The sequence below is a fragment of the Lactuca saligna genome, chromosome 9, assembly GCF_052625555.1.
Source record: "Lactuca saligna cultivar CGN05327 chromosome 9, ASM5262555v1, whole genome shotgun sequence".
NCBI lineage: Eukaryota > Viridiplantae > Streptophyta > Magnoliopsida > Asterales > Asteraceae > Lactuca > Lactuca saligna.
In genome coordinates, this window is record NC_136425.1 from 37,934,621 (window position 1) to 37,952,941 (window position 18,321).

The following is an 18,321-nucleotide window of genomic DNA, read 5'->3' on the forward strand; positions in this document are numbered from 1 at the left end:
AAATCTAAAAAACCTAATAACTTTTATGTAGAAAACCCAATATCTTAATCACTTAAAGTTTTTATCTTCGTATTAAGAAATATCATTTATTTAACATGTTTAATAAAAAACCATTTATTCATGATTTGATTTAGATATATAGATGAATAACTCAATGGTCATATACAAGACAATGATATAATTTATGAGTTGAGTAAAAAAGTGTTTGAGATTGTTTTTCAAAATGATTTATTGACTTAAAAGCCAAAAAAAATAAAAGAACAAAATTTGTTTGGCTATTACATAAGTGCTTTTCAAAATAGTTTTTTTTGGCATACTTTAAAAAGGAGGTTTCCAAAAGTAAGGGAATCGTGACTTTGTAAGCAAAGTTATAAAAAACGTGATTTTAATCATAGAAAAGCATAATTCTACGATCTTATGTTTGTGTTTCGAATTTGGTCATAGTAAACTCGTTTTTAGGTAGAATCATACAATCAGGTTGTGAAATCGTAAAATCGTAAACATCTTGATTCTACCTGTTGAATAATTGACTTGTTGACCACCTAACCTTGACCTCTTGACCAACTACCTTTCTCGTTTGACTCTATTAAATGACTAAAACTCTAAAAGAAAACGGGCAAAGAAGGAAAACTCTAAAATATGAATTCCAGCTTCAAGTTTACTCGCCCTTCAGCTCTGATTAACCCAATTGTGCCTCAAAACTTTAAAATTATCCAAGAATATTGAAGTCATATATACCTCTAGCCATCAATTGTTCAACAAATTCCACACACTACATAAGTTTCTACTGATTATGGCGAGCTTCAAAACAAGATTACATGTATGTGAAACTGTGAAATGTGAATGTAGTTCAAGAAGTAATGATTATTGTAGTTGAAGTTTCAAAAAAGCTTTAATTTAATGTAGTTGAAGTTTAAGTCAAATTTTTGTTCTTAATATTTTTCATGTGTGTGAGAAGTTAGAACTTAGAAGCTTAGGTTTTTGTTCTTCATTGTTTTTTTTTGTAGATTCTTATGATTTCCATTTTATGGTCACAATTTTGTAAACTTGAAAATGATTCTATGTAATCCCGTTTTTGTAAACCTTGTTTTTAAGTATTTTTGACCTTTTAAACTGGACATGAGTATATTATCCTTAATGAACTCTTTCATTTTCATTTTCTTCTTTTCTTTCTTTCCATGCCTTTTTTTTAGTCATTTTACAAGTATAAATTTTTTTTTTTCCAATACAAAAACTAATACAAACATTTTTAAAAAACCTTCTTTTGCTACCACCATAAATCAATAAATATTTTTTGTTCAAAAACATTTTTGAAGTTAAAAAAGCAAACAACCCTAAAAATGTGTTCGTTGTTTATGTAACATGTGACCCTTTGGTTAATTCTAATGTAGACGACGTCGATCTTACAAGTTTTTTCGAAAATGATTAATGAAATTAGGCCCCATATACTTGGTGAGCTAATCGAGCACCAATATACCATGAATAATTAGATATAGAAAATAAAGATAATAATAATAATAATATAATTGAGCAAAAATATAAAAGCAAAGGTGAAGAAATAAATGCTCCACCACATCGGTATGATGATTGAGTTCAAAAAAGAGACTCACCAGAACCAGATGCATCATCTCTCACATCACATCCACAACAGAATTTTAATTTCTTTTCTTTTCTTCTTTGCTTTTCGCCTTTTGAACTTTACTAAAATCAGCAAAAAACCTTCAAACCCAACAAATAATTTTCCTCCCATTGTTCCCATTTCAAGACTTTGGTTTCCAGTTACAAGATCAGTTAGTTCTTCGAATCTTTCCAGAAATTCCTAATTTTTTTCATTACCCTTCCATCTGGATCGATCTTTATGCGCAGATCAAGAACCTTGATTTGGAAAGGCTGATTCTTTCGTCGCTAAAGTGCTTTGATGAGGTAAGTGTAATTCGTGATCTTCTATAGATTGCATCAGTTCACACATTACCTTGTTTTTTCCCAAATGAATCGTTTTGTTGGATTTCTCTTGTTTACACACTGTGTGTTTGTGTGCATTGATTTGTGAAATTTCTGTGATTGTATTTACTCCTGTTTAAATTCAATTGCGTGATCTTATGAGCTGTTGACTTAATTGTATGATGTGCACTTTAGGGTTTTATCTTCAATTCGAAGCAAGGGAATGAATATACGGTAATTTAGTTGAGAAAACTTAAAACCTAATTCGAATTTCAAACTAAAGCAAATCCTGGAACAACGAAAACTAGAAATGTAATCAGAAATTAGAACTTGAATCGTTAAAACTAGTAACTTTTATGCTTCAAATCTCAAACATCTGTTAGAACAACACAACAAGAAGATTTTATCCCAAAATGGAGCGTAAAGAAGCTGTTAGTTAATAAGACAAGATAAATTATGCTACATTCTCTTGATCTTTCGTATGTACAAAAGACATAAATGCCCTCCTTATCCTCATCATATTCCCTAATAAGACAAGAACTTGAATCGTTAAAACTAGTAACTTTCATGTTAATGTACTTTAATTTATTTTTGTAACATAGCATTCTATGTTCATTTCTTTCTTTTCGGACACTACACTTTGAAAAATCTACCCAATTATAGCAATGACAATTTCTTTGTACATGAATGACATTGCTATAGTTGAGTAGATTTTTTAAAGCACATGAAGAAATAAAACTGTGATGCTCATCTAATTTAAAAAAGGGTTAACTACAATTTTCACATGACAGGTTTGGGATTGATGATTAGATACTAGAAAGTAAGCAAAGATGATATCTGAAAATTTAACCGATGAAACGTCACTTCATCAAGAACTCGAGGTTTTAAGTGTATCAAAACGCCTCGTAAGAAGCCTAAGCCAAAAGTTAAAAAGAAAAAACCAAGGAAACATAGTAGACGATGACGAGGACAACACACGTGGCATTTCAATAAAATGTCCAACCCTCTACACACGTGGCGGCGGTTGCAAGGTCGGAGCCACCACCGGAGACGAATTTTCCGATTGCCGGAGACGCCCTTCGTGTTCCAACGAAGAAGCAAAAGGGTATAACTATAAACCCGTATGTGGGCCCGATGACACCACCATCGACTGCTTCTCATATGGAGTAAAAGACCGGTTTTGGAAACGAAGCAATAGAAAACTCACAGAAGTCGAAGAGTCACAACAACAACAACAACAAGTATCACATGTATTTCTTCCGGATGATATTGTTGAAATGTGTTTGGTAAGACTTCCGTTGACCAGTCTCATGAAAGCGCGCCTCGTGTGCAAGAAATGGCGGGCTTTAACATTGACAACACGGTTCATGCAAATGAGGCGAGACGGGCTTTTTCAAACCCCGTGGTTGTTTCTCTTTGGATCCGTGAAAGACGGGTTTTGTTCGCGTGAGATACACGCGTTCGATGTGTCTTTAAACAAATGGCATAGAATCGAATCCGAGGTTCTCAAAGGTCGATTCATGTTCTCGGTTGTTAACATTCAAGACAACATTTACGTAGTTGGTGGTTGTTCAAGTTTGACCAATTTCGGGAAGTTGGACCGAAGCTCGGTGAAAACCCACAAAGGGGTTTTAGCGTTTAGCCCGTTGACCAAGTCATGGCAAAAAGTCGCGTCCATGAAACACGCGAGGTCAAAACCGGTTTTAGGAGTATACGAAGTGAAATCGGATTTTGTGGTTGTCAAATCGCAAAACAACCGTCAAGAAAGACGGGTTGTTAGGACACGGGTGGGCGGGGTGTCGGATGTGTACGAGGATCCACATAGGTTGTCGGTTAGGCGTCAGTTGCGATACTCTTTTGATGAAAATGAGGTTTCGTTTGGTAGACAAAAGAGCGAACATGTGAAGAGAAAAGATTCTAGAAGGTTTTTGATTATTGCGGTTGGTGGGGTTGGGTCGTGGGAGGAACCGTTGGATTCGTGTGAGATTTACGATTCTTGTACGAACAAATGGGTGGAAGTCCAGAAGGTTCCGGTTGATTTTGGGGTTGTGTGTTCGGGTGTTGTTTGTAATGGGGTGTTTTATGTTTACTCGGAGAGTGATAATCTTGTGGGGTATGATATAGAGAAAGGGTATTGGGTTGGGATTCAAACAATGAGATTGGGATCAAGGGTTCATGAGTATTACCCGAAGCTTATTGCGTGTGAGAAACGGTTGTTTATGGTGATGGTGTCGTGGTGTGAAGGGGAAGGGCAGATTGGGAGGAGGAATAAAGCGGTTAGGAAGGTGTGGGAGTTGGATTTTGTGGGGTTCAAGTGGGGGGAGGTTTGTATGCATCCGGATGCTCCTATGGATTGGAATGCGGTGTTTGTTGGTGATAGGAATTTGATTTTGGGGGTTGAGATGTTTAAGATTTTTGGGCAGGTTTTGGATTTTTTGACTGTGTTTGATGTGAGTGATGTGGGGAAGAAAAAGAAGAAGAAGAAGAATTGGGTTCATGTTTCGAGGAATCAGGTGGCTCATCAATTGGATGCTTCTTCGTGTGTGACTAAATCAGTGGCTGTTGTGCACTTGTAACTTTATAACACTAGGAGTCAAGGGGGTGTGGGTTGGATGTATTTGTTGCTTATTTTATTCATATTTGTTCAATGTAGTGTAGACATGGTTGTAGGTATGGACATATAACCTATTGATCATTTGTTGTTTGTTTGATTTGTTTTTTTCGAAGCTATGAAAACACAAAAAATTTATATTATTCAAGCTGACATGATGTGACTTATAAGTGAGTTTGAGACTTTGAGTTTGTTTGCTGAAAACGTGTAACCGGTTAAATTCAAGTTTATAAGAACTAACTCCAATTTTCATGGAGCTTTTTTAAGCCATATCCATTAAAAAACGAAAAAATAAGTAGGGGCATTCCGAGAATTGAACTCGGGACCTCTCGCACCCTAAGCGAGAATCATACCACTAGACCAAATGCCCATTTTTGTTTTATTGAATTTGCAAGAATATATATATATATATATATATCTTTAACCTTCGATCTTTTTTAAATAATTATCATTTTCTAACAAAACTCAAACCTTTCTCAAAGTAAGATTTAATCTGTAAGAAGGCCCCGTAAAACCACTAAACCACACTTGGAACTTTAGCTAAATAAAGTAACTAATTTACCTTGGGCCGAGTCTTAAGATTTGGTAGCTACAAGTAGAATCAAGTTTAAATTTTACAAAATAAACACACTATTGCGTAATGATTAAACTCAACCAAAATCAAGAAAAATATACTTACAAGTTACAACTACAAGAAATGTCTTAAATCTTAACTGAATCCAAATAACAATAGACAACCTTTTGCTATCCTCACTCGTATAGAATTGCTCAATCCTACAGAGAGAGAAAAGAACTGCACAATTTTTACCCACCACATTCCAAGTCCACATAAAATACATGGAAAATCATGTGAAATAAATATGAACAATTAACAATGACAACAAAATCATACAAGTACAACACCTTATCTATATGTACCAAAACGAGATTCAACCCATGTTAGGAAAGATCCCAGAAAAGTTAGGTATCTTATCAATATGTTTAAGTGCTCTTTCCGCAATTTGTCGTGTCCGATAATCCCCATGTTGAAACGCATCGACAATGGCAGTACTAACATTCGGGTCCCCCGACACCTCATACGCGATATCCTCCGTCCTCAACAACCTCTCCACCATCCAAACCGCTCGTCTCCTTAAATTCTCAGTCTGATTCTCCAACAACACATCAAGAATCGGCTTAATCCCTTCAGCCTCACACAACACACTCACCCCTTCTTCAATATTCACCCCATCATCCAACAAAGTCGACAAAGCAGCTAACGAAGCCTCAACCACCTTCTCATTCGTATGATCCAACAACGCCACCAATCGCGCTAAACTTTGCCCTTCCAACAAACAAAACGTATCCCGTTGCGTACACGCTCCCCCGTGGACCCTACACAGCCCCGTCATCACCGGTTTTTTCCCCAAACAAGGAAAAACGGACCCGCAAAATCCAGGTGGCGGAATCTCGGGTAATTTCGTTAAGTTTTTCGATTCGTGCGAGAGGTTTTCTAGCGCGAGAGCGGACGCGATTTGCACGTTGTCGAGGCCGTTTTGTTGGAGTAGTTCCGTGAATAATGCCGCGAGCTCATGGTCCCGACAAAACACGACGGCTCTCGGGTCGTCGGATAAAACAAAAGTGATCCGCGAAAGGACACGGACAAGTCCTTCGAGGTACGGTGTGACAAAACGGCTTCTTCTCGTTTCTCCTTGTCGGATCATTTTTGTTCTAGAAACAACGATCTCGAAGTCACGCTCGTCTAACATTTGACGCGTGACTCCGACGTCTTGTTCCGGAAGGTCCGCCACGATTCCGATGGCGGCCGCTTGTTCTTCGGTGCTCGCGATATTTTCCGATATCACTTTAAACAGGCTACCGAGTTGACCGGCGGGCCCGCATAGACAGGTTGCTAATTCTTGGGAAATGTGTAACGAGAGGTTATGGAGAAGCTTAATGGAAGCCATCCGGAGATCCTTTTGTGGGGCTTCGATGAATTGGACTAAACTTATGGTGGCGCCGGAGCTTTTGATTGCGTTGGCGACCGGAATCACGGTGACGGGGGAATTGGTGATTCCGACGAGGACTTGAACGAGTTTGCACTCGATGGATGGACCGGTGTTGGAGATTAAGTGGAGTAGGTTGTGGATTATGTCTTCGGAGAGTAACGTCTGGTGGTTGGGCCCCACGGGGATGGAATTGAAATCGCAGTCGCAGATTACGATGTTTGCAAGGATTGTGGCGGATAATTCTTTTAGTAAAATAGGAAGGCGGTTGGGGCCCACAAAGAGGTCATTGACTAGAGGTGGAAGTATACCTTCTTCAACTAAAACTTTTGCACTTGCTTCACATGAGGAGACTTGATTTAGAGCTTTGAGAGCAGCTTCTCGAGATTGCATGTCACCGGTTTTCATAAAGTTGATTAATGATGAGCCTACAGTTCTTGCAACAAAGACTTTTATATCGTTGCTAAGCGCCAGCTCACCCAGGTATGAAGCCATAGATAATTTTATCTCAGAGGAACCTGAAAAGGATTTAATGAGATGATATAGTGAGGTATTGTTGTTGTTGTTGTTGTTGTTGTTGTATGATATATGTAATACCTTCAAGGAGAAGTGTCAAGAGGGGTTGCAATCTTCCATTTTCAGCCATTTGCCTCACGTTATTCTCATTCTTCTCTAAATTTTCCAAAATTTTGTCGGCTTTCTCAACAATAAAAAGATTTTCTGATTTGCTGCTTGTCATTCCAACTAAAATAAGGATTGCACCATTAACAGAGCCGATTTTCTCACACAAAGCCTTGGATTTTGAGAGCTCATAGAGCAAAGAGACAGCTTCTTCCCTTTCTTGAGACTGTTCACGAGACAAAAACTTCACAATTGTGCGCACTTTATCCCCATCAGCCATTATCTCCTGCAAAACAGAAAAAAAAAAAAAAAAAAACACCATATCACACACACACAGATAAAATGCATCGATTATAATGTTGTCAAGATATGACTTGTTTTACCTTATTATCATTATCATCTTCTACAACAACTCGAAGAGTTTCAAGAGCCATACACCGGACTTTACGACTGGTGCTCTTCAACATCTCAACAATCATGGGTATGAGCTCAGCATTACGAATAATGTGTTTGCTTGAAAGATTTTTAGTACAAAGTTGCTGAATAAACATCAAAGCCTGCAAAGTATCACTTTCAGAACTACCAGGAGATAAAGACTTGGAAGCCATGTCAAGTTGCACAGCTTCATTTCTAGCATTCCATTCTTCAATTGTGTTCCTTAAAGCAATACTTGGATTCATGTCTGTTGTTTTAAGTTCTTTTAATGTTAAGGGACACACCAGCTTCCTTCCATTCTCCTTGCACTCATTAAACCATTTCTCAATGGCTTCTCGCTCAAAAGTTTGCCCATTTTCAATACTAACAGGGTCTCTCATGACTTGTTTTGAAAGAGGGCATATGAATGCATCATAAATAGGCTCTACGTGTGGTCTTTCATAATGAAAGCTGTCATCTGATTGGCTACCAAGGTCACGACTTCCATCCCGGCTTCCAGACATTATATTCAATGTGCCTTAAGAAGGAAGAAAAACAAATGATGATATATCGAATCCTAAGAACATTTAAACATAAGAAATATGAATGAAAAAAGAAAGCAAATTTACTTCAATCAATTTCGATAAGATCTGAAAAATCAACAATTAGATTCTACTACAGTTGTGAACACATACGTGTCCATCAGACATGTGCTATTCAGAAAGAAGTGAGGTATATTTACCTTGGATTTTTGCTAGCTCAGTGGAAATTTCACAAAGGTTGTCACTTCAACCTTGGAATCTACACATGGATACAAGATATCACCTACACCAATGATAGAACCAAAACTCAACCAAACATCATTGAATACAAGCGTCTATCTTCACTAGATTGATCAAATCAAATCAATTCATGTAGAGTTTTGAGGACATCACAGTTTCATAGAGAACTACGAAGTCATTTAGCAATTAGCAATTAGCAATTAACAATGTTTAGTGTTAACACAGTAACCGTATTCGTCGGGATTCCATATTATCAAATCAGATCAGAAATTCACAAAATTCGCGCTACAAGTTGCAAATCACAGTTACATAAAGGTTGAAATATCTATAACACAGAAAAATCAAGCAATTACCTTCGATTCAGGTACACACACTTAAGATTCTGCATAACTCGATCCGTTTTATCAGCGGCAGTCATCAATCAACACCAATCTAAGACAAGAATTTATCTAGGGTTCGTTTTCAGAATTTACCTGGAAACTGAAAGAAAGTGACAAAATCTAAAAAGTAACAAATAATTTCTCACCAACTTGGAGTGTTACAACAGCAATTTTAGAGAGAGAAGGATGGGGTACGAAGTTGATCACAATAGTTGTCAAGTTAGAGTAAGCCTAGAGAGAGTTTGTGTGTTGGTCTCTATTGGGTCTAGATATTTCCAATAACCCGTCAAATCGGGTTTTTAATAGATGATAATATACAAATTTTGACGAATCATGTATTTGGTCAACGGTACACATCTCTTTATGCGGATTTCAAAGGTAACATTTCACATGTGTTTATGTGGTTTTGAAAGGTATCTCTATTCATGTCTCTTTTATAATTTTAGTTTTATCTTTTAATAAAAATATGTTATTTTTTTCTTATATACTTAAAATGATTATATAACAATTTTATATTTTTATTATAGGTATGTAAAACTTACCCGATTCAATTCAAACCGACTGATGAGTTACAACCCAATCGACCGTATAAGATATCCAATTATAATTGGATTGAACCAGTTTCAAAATTTTAAAATCCAATTAGAACGTATAAGTTATTGAATCATCCTCAAAATCTAATGGATTATCGAACTAAATCAATCCAATGTAAATTCAAATGACTATCCAATAGTAATCCAATTACCGCCTGTATTATTGTATTATTATCACAGATGGTCACTGTGGTTGGCACAAGAGACCAGAGTTAGTCCTTATGAGGAATTTTGAACGAGTATGGTCGTTGTGGTTCCTAATTGTTGTACAGACAGTCCTTATGACCAACTCCGTTTGATTTCTGCCGTTATCCAAATCACGTGACCCTCACACGAGGGTATTTTGGTCTTTTGCTTATCTTTTCTCTCTCATATCTTTATAACACCTGCAAAAGATTTTTCCTATAAAGATTAGACCCCATTTACTTCCTTCATTATTCTATTTCCCTTCTCCCTTTTATGTTTTTCTAAGAAATTTTGCTTAACAATGGTGAATTGTTTTGTGGAAGGCAAGCGGTGATAGTGACATCATGGACAGATCTCAATCGAGGTCGTATGTTTTGAAAATATCATAGCAGTTATGGTTTCACTACATGGTTTGATGAGCTCATGTGTTGTAGAGTTGTGGATGACATTATAGGTTTGCTAAGATAAAAGAACATGCTTGAAGAATCTCTGCTGCAAACAAGTTTGGAAGCAAAAAAAAAAAAAAAAAAAAAAAAAAAAAAAAAAAAAGTGAAGATGATGCTTGTTTTTAGTTGAGTTTTCTTTTTCATGTATGTGTACAAAAGATGCTAATAATATTAGTCTGGAGATGATGCTTCTTTTGCTTGTTAAGGATATACCAGATAATAGTATTAGTCTGAACTGAATGCATTTATATGTAGGCCTTCACTTCTGTTTTGGATTTAAATATTTGACCAAGGTGGAATGCAGTTTCATGTACTACTCCTGATGAACATGTGGTTGGTTTGTTTAACCTTCTAATCAACTTCTTCCTCTCATCTTCTTCTACACCAGCCAATTCAAACAATTGTGTATCTATCTCCTCCAAATCCTCATCAACTATGACATCAGGTGCATTGAATGATTGGTGGTTATCTAGATTTAGAAAATTCTCCACACCACTGTCGAAGTCTTTCATATCCACTTCGATATCCTCTACCATATTAAGTTCATCAACTAAATAATCACTATCCTTGCTTATACTTCCATCCATACTACTCTAATCACTAATAACATCCCCAATTTCTTCATTATCTACCACCCTTTCACCACAATATTCTAAATCTTTGTCCCCCATCTGTTGGTATCAGTATGATCCATATAAAAGAAAGGATCAATGTTAGTCATCTAACAGAGTATCAATGGGTATACCAAGCTTCTCACCTATAGCTTGAACACCAACATCTTAGACTTTATTAAGCCTCTCACCTGCAGCTTAAACACCAACATCTTTCACTACATCTCCAACAAAATATCCAAAAGGTACAATGGTCCTAGAAAAGTCATAGTTCTCATGCAAATCCAATTTTCTACTGCATGATCCTACCTCTATACTAGTAAACTTTTTTCGATTGGTTCAGGAGAAATAGGCTCCTTTATCTCTTCCAATACAACCTTATTTAGAGACATAAACTAAGTATGGACTCTAGTATTTCCATGTTCACTATACACCATAATCTCTTTGTGATTAGAGACATGCTTACTTAACATAAGTACATCTGAGTCATTACCTAAAGGAAGTAACCCATAATCGATTTCAATCACTGGAATCAAGAAGTGGTAGTAGATAAGCTCACCACTGATATAACTTATCTCCTTCAGCATATCGTCTAACTCATGTACTGAAAACACATCCATGTTCACATAGTCACGTCTTCCTGTGTATTTTGTAAACATGCCCCCATGTTGAATCTTGAATGTGGATACATTACTTAACCCAAATGAAAAACAAATAAATAATGATATGAGTAAAGAATGAAGTCTCAAAAGTTTAAAACATGAAAATTTTAACAAAATTGAAAGTTGTTAAATGATCTCATTGTAAGCTTTCATCAAGTTTGGATTTTTTTTGAGCATTTTGAACGGACATTCCACAAAGTTAGAACCATCGCAAAAGATGAAGATGAAAACCCTAGTTTTCGTTTGAGTTTCGAAGTGATAAAGATGAAAAACCAAAGGAGAGAAGAAAGGGTGGATTTATTGGGGGTGAGGTAAATGATAGCCGGTTGTAAGGATCATTTTATGAATATGATCAAATCGTGTAATAAAGCAAAAGTCCAAAATACCCTCGTGTGATTTTGATAAATGGTAGAATTCAAATGGAGTCAGTCATAAGGATTATCCGTGCAACAATTGGTAACCACAAGGACCACACTCATTCAAAATTCATCATAAGGACTATCTTTGGTCTTTTGTGCCAACCAAGGGACCATCTATGTAATTTTGTCTGTTTGGAATGATAACCAAATTGCTCATAGCTATCTTGTATAAGAGGAGAAGCATGAGCTACGACTGCAAACTAAAAACGTCGTCGGAGAGATTTCATAAAATCTAAAACCGCATGGTTAGTTTTCTTAAATGATTTAAAGGAATGAATATTAATTTCGGTTCTAAATTTAAACTTTTTAACGTAAAAGCAGTAGTGTTATGCTTTATTTTTTTAATTCAATTTAGTTTAAGTTGAAGTTGAGGTATGTCATGCTTGGAAAACAAGTTGAGCTTTTGTTTTTTATTTTTTTGACAAACGAGCCAAACTCAAATCGAGCCTTGGTTTGTGTCCAGCCTAAACTTGTGTGTCAGATATTTTGCGAGCCGAACTTGAGTTTCACTATTTTAGCTAGCGTGTTAATCGACTCGAGCTCGAGCTTTGTAAATTTAAACGAGTCGTGCTCGAGCTTATGTAGGTTTGGACTTGACTTGGCTCGTTTACATGCTACTTACCATCAATTGTCTCACTTTCTTGTCATAACCACCATCCCTAAGACAAAAATAGTAAAATTCTAAATGTCGTAGTGGCGAATCTAGAACAAAAAATCACGTGTTTCCTAAATTAAGTGAAGCCGATAAAAAAAATCAACAACACTTTTGGGGTAGGGTCGGGTCGGGTTGGATCGGGTCGTGTAACTTAAAAGAATTGAACCGGTTCAATCCGTTAAAAATCAAGCGCCAACGATTAAAATTTTTAAAAACGATTGAAATATAACCGAAAAACCCATACGGTTTAACAAAAAACTAGTTGATTATTAGTCCAGTGATAAAGCGGCGAAAGAAGAGTAAGAGTCTTTGGCATGTGAACTTCCTTTTATTAAAGCAACTTATTTATTTATTAATATTTTAGGAGAATCGATTAAGAGTGATTAACTTTTGTTATCAATTCCATAATTTAAAATAACAAATTGTCCTTAATAACTTATATATATATATATATATATATATATATATATATATATATATATATATATATTAAATAGTTTTTTAAGATTTTTTTTTTAAAACAAACCCAAGGTAGGTCATCTATTAATATTTACGCGTGAACATCGCCCCCTCCCTGGTGAATGTGACGCGTAGTGATATGGTTCACGGGTGGTTAAGCACAATTTGATTGGATGTCTCGCTTTTTTATAGTTTTCTCCCATTTACTTCATTTTGACCGTTAATATTTATTAAAAAACATTCTTTACAAAACGAAAACCTCACCTATATATACAAACATAATACATATCACATATTTTATTACAACCTACAAAAAAATCACACTCAATAACAAGAATATGAATAATTTTTTGGATGCCATTTCTTATTCTTCTTCTTCTTATGAAGATCCCGATGATGATGAGTTGGTTATACATACGTTGTTGTCTGCGGCAAACGACATTGTACATCATGGAGGCGAAACTTCAAATGTTGAGAAGAATCGAAGAAAGTCCATCAACCGGGATCGAGAGGCGGCGAACGAACTTTTGGTACGTGATTACTTTAACCTTGATAGTTTATACGACCTATCGAAGTTTGAGGATCACTTTCGTATCAGTAGAAATTTATTCCTACGTATAGCTAGAGATTTGGAAAACAATTATGAGTTCTTCCAATTGAGATGGGATGCTAAGGGTAAACGTGGGTTTACTACGTTTCAAAAATGCACAACAACTCTTAGACAATTAGTGTACGGCATAGCCGCAAACATTTCAGATTTCAGATGAATATTTGAAGATGTCTGCGAGGACCGGTCGAGGATGTGCATATTTTTTTTGTGAGTATGTTATAGAGCTTTATGGCGACATATACTTGCGAAATCCAACTAGAAGTGATATCGAACACTTGTATGTCATACATCAGGCTAAACATAGATTTCCAGGAATGCTAGGTAGCATTGATTATACACATTGAGTGTGGGAAAATTGTCCCAATGCATAGCAAGGGCAATTTACACGAGGTGATCATGGTGTGCCTACTGTTATACTAGAAGCAGTTGTTTCACAGGACCTCTGGTTGTGCCATGTATTTTTTGGTATGGCAAGGTAAAACAATACTTTGAATGTGCTTGGAGCATCTCCATTATTTAACGAAATTTTACAGGTTAAAGCACCAAACATCTCATACGTTATTAATGGACGTGAATACAATCATGGATATTACATTGCTGATGGGATATATCTAGAGTACGCCACATTTATCAAGTCATACACATATACAGCTGATGAAAAAAATGAAATTGTTCAAATTAGCACAGGAATCTGCAAGGAAGAATGTGGAGCGGGCGTTTGGGGTCCTCAAACAAAAGTGACACATAATCAAATATCCATCACGAGCATGGGAAAGGGAAATTTTGATGAAGGTGATGAAAACGTGTGTTATTGTATATAAGATGATACTAGAAGAAGAGAGTAGGGCTATTTGTACGTATACTCCGAATGATATGCTCAATCCACCTGCGATAATACAAGTCGGCAGCCCAGCATACTTTACAAGGTTTTTGGAAATACAAAATAGTGAAACATATCACAATCTACGTCAAGATTTGACTGAGTATATATGACAACGACAATTTAAAGACGAAAATGAAGTGGATGAGGATGCAGACTATGAGGACAACGATGCAGACGAATAGGTTTTTTTTTTTTATGTTTTTTATTAATTTTTATGTTATTAGTAAAATATACGTTGAATTTTAAAAATATCACTTTTATGTTTATCAATTTTTATTTTATTAGTAAGCATGTATGTTAAATTTAAAATTATTATTTTTATTTTTATTAATGTTTTAGTGTGTTTTTTATTTAATATAATGTAAAAAAAGAATAAATAAAAAAATATAGAATGATAACCATTTTCAATTATTAGTAAACATGTACTCACCATACCTCATGACCAAAAGTTATATCTAAGTCCTTGGGTAGGGTTGTAAACGAACTAAACGAACACGAACAAGGTCTTGTTCATGTTCGTTCGTTTTAGTTAGCCGAACAACAAACGAACACGAACGGATAAACGAACGAGATTTTCTTGTTCATGTTCGTTCGTTTAACAAATTACTTTGTTCATGTTCGTTCATTTATGTTCGTGAACATCCTAAACGAACATAAACGAACAAACATAAACGAACAAAGAAAAAAAAACACAATTAAACATATATGAACATAAACGAACATATAATATAGCAATATAATAAAAAATAATTGAATATAGACGAATATAAATAAACTTAAACGAACGAACATAAACAAACGTAAACAAACATTATAAACGAACGTTCACGAACATAAATGAACGAACGAGACCATTGTTCATGTTTGTTCATTTAACTAAATGAACGATCATTTTTATTCTTGTTCGTTCATTTATTAAATAAACGAACATAAACGAACTTTCCACCGAACAGTTCACAAACGGTTCGCCGAACGTTCAGTTCGTTTAAAGTTTTGTGATCAAACTTTAAATATTAGAAAGTTCCTAAAAAATGAAAAAAATTGGATTCCAATGACCAAATGTGTCAAATAGGTAAAAAAAAATAAAAGCCAAAGTTGACAAAAAATATTCAAGTTTTTAGGTCAGTGACCAAAAGTGTTAATTCCTTAAAGCTTTATGATCAAATTTTAAATATTAAAAAGTTTCTAAAAAATAATTAAAAATGTCAAAATGAATAAATAAGAACCAATTATGTCAAACCGAACTTTCTTATTCCTAAGAGAACATTATATAAATTTTGTAAGAACCAAATACTAAATCAGAACCACTAAATCAAATTCATCGATTGTGATTTGTACGCGGTTACAAAACGATAGACCCCTACAAACCACAAACCACGGCCGTTTGAATGAATTTTATCCAAAAATTGCAAATTTGAAAGTTTAGATTCTCATTTTCATTTCAACTTCAACTATCATGATAGTACCCCATATAGATTTCATACCCTGAACATTCAAAACCGGTTTCAGATTTCAGAAATTAGTTAAACACATAGAAAACAACAAATGCTACAACAACCAACTTCTCAAGTTCCTACAAAACTTAGCATTGGAGATTTATATTTAAAAAAAAAAAGAGTAAAACATGCCGAATCTTATTACCTTCCTCTCAAAAGTCAAAAACATGAATCAAACACCGACTGTTTGCTTCTGTGCAAAAGCCACACCCTTCTCTATACTCCCCTTAAGCTCCACCTTCAAAGCCTCCAAACCTTTCTCCTCATACTCCGTCAACCCTTCAAGATCCGCCCCAATCACCGCCTCAACTCCCTGTTTCCCAAGCTTAACCCGCGAAGCAAAAAACGGAAGCTCCGTCAATTCCGACTCAACAAACGCACACTCATAAACATCCGAATCACCATCAAGCGCCCGGAGTGACGATTCCAGGAACCTCGCCGCCGCATACGCCATCGACAACGTGGCGGACCCCGCCCCCGCCTTCGCCTCCACAACCTCCGTCCCGCCGTTTTGAATCCTTACCGTTAGATCCGCCGCTTCTTGTTCGGTAAACGTGACCGACGGTTTCGTCTTCGATAGCAAGGGTAGGATCGTAATTCCGGCGTGTCCTCCGATCACCGGGACATCGACATCGATAAGTTTTAGGTTTTTCTTTTGAGAAACAAAAGTGTTGGCGCGAACAACATCGAGAGTGGTGACACCGAAGAGCTTTTTGGGATTGTACACGCCTTTCTGCTTCAAGACCTCAGCAGCGATCGGGACGGTTGAGTTGACTGGGTTACTGATGATGTGGATGAACGCGTCCGGGCAGTTATCGGCTACGGATTCTATCAAGGTTTTCACGATTCCGGCGTTGATGTTGAAGAGGTCATCGCGTGTCATTCCGGGCTTTCTCGGGACTCCGGCGGGAATCACGACCACGTCGACGTCTTTTAGACAGGCGGCGAGTTCAGTGTTTCCGGTGAAGTCACGGACGCGGGATGGGGTGTTGCAGTGGCTGAGATCGGCGGCTACACCTTTCACGTTTGCGATATCGTAGAGGTGGAGGTCGGAGACTAGCGGTGACATTTTTACGAGAAGGGCGAGGGGTTGGCCGATTCCGCCGGCGGCACCTAGGATGGCGACTTTGAAAGATGCTTGGATTTTGAGGGCGGATGGTGGTGGCTGGTGGTGGTTTTGGGGTTTTTGGGTGAGAGAGTAACGGAGAGCTGCGGTGCTTTCCTTGTTTAGGAAGGATGAGGATTTGAGATTGTTTCGGGAGGTGAAATTGACACCAAATGTTTTGGGTTGCAGAAGTTGGGTAGGTTTGGAGGCATGAGATGTTGATCTGATTGAAAGGGCACTTGCTGATGTTGTTGCCATTTTAGAACCTAAAGAGCACAAACAAAAAAAGAAGATTCAAAGATCATTTATTCATTATAGGCAACTTATAATACATATAAACTAAAAACAGGGCTAAGACTTTCAGAGATCATATTTGTGTTGCCCTTAAATATGCTATTTATGCAATGTTCATGTCAATTGGTAGGTAGTGTTTGATATACACCATGAATAATCTAGTAATCGTTTGATTAAGATTCTTTCTTGTTGATCCTATTTCGATTTTTAACATTTATGTATTTGTATTGGCCTTGAATATATTATTTTTGCCTGGATATGGTTATGTCATTTCTTTTAATTCTGTAGTCTATCTGTCATAAAATTTCTTGAACAATTCAGCAGTCCCCGAAAGCGAATCAGATTTGAGATTTGAGAATATGATGTTAATCTTTGAATTTGCATATGTATGTTTTTCCCATAAGTATTTGAATATGATATTCCTCTACTGTAAATTAATGGTTACAGTGTGGCTGTTGTGTAGAAATCAAGCATGTGAAACAGGCTTCTCAACTACTCCCGGTCTAAACGCATAATCAGATTCAAAGCATAATCATATAACAAAACACAACAGAGAATCGAAGTTCAGCAAACAAAATCAGATTCATAATCACATAACAAAACACATCAGATCAGATAATCAGATTCAGCAGTTGCCACTTTGCCTTGAAAATGATATTCCAAATCGATTTCAGAGACAGAGAAGAGACGCAAGAAACTCGATTTCACATAACAAATCAATTTCTGAGAAGAAAGAAAATCGATTTCAGATGTGGAGAAGAGAAGCTTACCGACTGAAGAAAGAAGAGGTTGGAGAGGCGGCGCTGGCGGAGGAACTCACTGGAGTGGCCGGAGGTGGGATTCGCTCAAGTTTGGTGGCCTGAGGTTCGAATTGGAGAGCGTATGCGATGTGTGGGTGTCGAAGGTATTAGGGCATAAAGGGGTGTTAAATAAATTCGTACACTTGCCTAGTTTTTATCGATTAACTACACGAATAAAATCGTAATGCCTAGTTTTTATCATAGAATTCATAGCCCACTTGTGTAATAATTTCTATTTCTATTTCCTATCAAAAAAATCACTTATATCAATGTTTAAAGTTTAAACTAGAGACTTCTAGCTTTTCAATTCTTTTTACATGCTAACTTACTTGATAAAAATATATATAAAAAAAACTTATACTTTAATA

At 36.3% G+C, this 18,321-nt stretch overlaps 2 protein-coding genes, 1 non-coding gene and 1 pseudogene across 7 annotated transcripts; 1 reads left to right on the forward strand and 3 right to left on the reverse strand.

Annotated features, from left to right (window-relative positions):
• Nucleotides 1-1,581: 1,581 nt before the first annotated feature.
• Nucleotides 1,582-4,695, forward strand: LOC145015415 (F-box/kelch-repeat protein At5g42350-like). The gene is made up of 2 exons (XM_078973886.1): nucleotides 1,582-1,923; nucleotides 2,733-4,695. The coding sequence occupies exon 2, from the start codon at nucleotides 2,772-2,774 to the stop codon at nucleotides 4,515-4,517; it is 1,746 nt and encodes a 581-aa protein (XP_078830012.1). The 5' UTR covers nucleotides 1,582-1,923; nucleotides 2,733-2,771; the 3' UTR covers nucleotides 4,518-4,695.
• Nucleotides 4,696-4,850: 155 nt separating this feature from the next.
• Nucleotides 4,851-4,922, reverse strand: TRNAP-AGG (transfer RNA proline (anticodon AGG)). Its single transcript has one exon. It is a non-coding gene; the product is annotated as a tRNA-Pro (tRNA).
• Nucleotides 4,923-5,241: 319 nt separating this feature from the next.
• On the reverse strand, nucleotides 5,242-9,011 carry LOC145014650 (U-box domain-containing protein 44-like). Of its 4 annotated transcripts, none has more exons than XM_078973074.1 (6): nucleotides 8,881-9,011; nucleotides 8,708-8,786; nucleotides 8,315-8,373; nucleotides 7,542-8,110; nucleotides 7,135-7,444; nucleotides 5,242-7,055 (listed from the first exon to the last, which is right to left on the reverse strand). In XM_078973074.1, exons 4-6 carry the CDS (start codon nucleotides 8,094-8,096, stop codon nucleotides 5,482-5,484), a joined length of 2,439 nt encoding a protein of 812 aa, XP_078829200.1. In that variant the 5' UTR covers nucleotides 8,097-8,110; nucleotides 8,315-8,373; nucleotides 8,708-8,786; nucleotides 8,881-9,011; the 3' UTR covers nucleotides 5,242-5,481. The 4 variants fall into 4 exon arrangements, with proteins under 4 accessions (XP_078829200.1, XP_078829197.1, XP_078829198.1 ...); XM_078973071.1 differs by having other exon boundaries at nucleotides 8,315-8,397; XM_078973072.1 differs by having other exon boundaries at nucleotides 8,315-8,397; nucleotides 8,708-8,803; nucleotides 8,881-9,006.
• Nucleotides 9,012-15,744: 6,733 nt separating this feature from the next.
• On the reverse strand, nucleotides 15,745-18,059 carry LOC145014670 (malate dehydrogenase, chloroplastic pseudogene; annotated as a pseudogene). The gene is made up of 2 exons (XR_013665574.1): nucleotides 17,924-18,059; nucleotides 15,745-17,125 (listed from the first exon to the last, which is right to left on the reverse strand). The product of XR_013665574.1 is annotated as a malate dehydrogenase, chloroplastic pseudogene (transcript).
• Between the last annotated feature and the right edge of the window lie 262 nt (nucleotides 18,060-18,321).

What these genes read in the sequence shown, in the direction of transcription:
- LOC145014650 (XM_078973074.1), bottom strand. Translation starts at nt 8,096, where the DNA reads ATGTCTGGAAGCCGGGATGGAAGTCGTGACCTTGGTAGCCAATCAGAT. An exon ending in AAGATGATAATGATAATAAG is followed by an intron (nt 7,445 to 7,541) that starts GTAAAACAAGTC and finishes TCTGTTTTGCAG; the next exon opens with GAGATAATGGCTGATGGGGA. An exon ending in CTTGACACTTCTCCTTGAAG is followed by an intron (nt 7,056 to 7,134) that starts GTATTACATATA and finishes AATCCTTTTCAG; the next exon opens with GTTCCTCTGAGATAAAATTA.
- LOC145015415 (XM_078973886.1), top strand. Translation starts at nt 2,772, where the DNA reads ATGATATCTGAAAATTTAACCGATGAAACGTCACTTCATCAAGAACTC.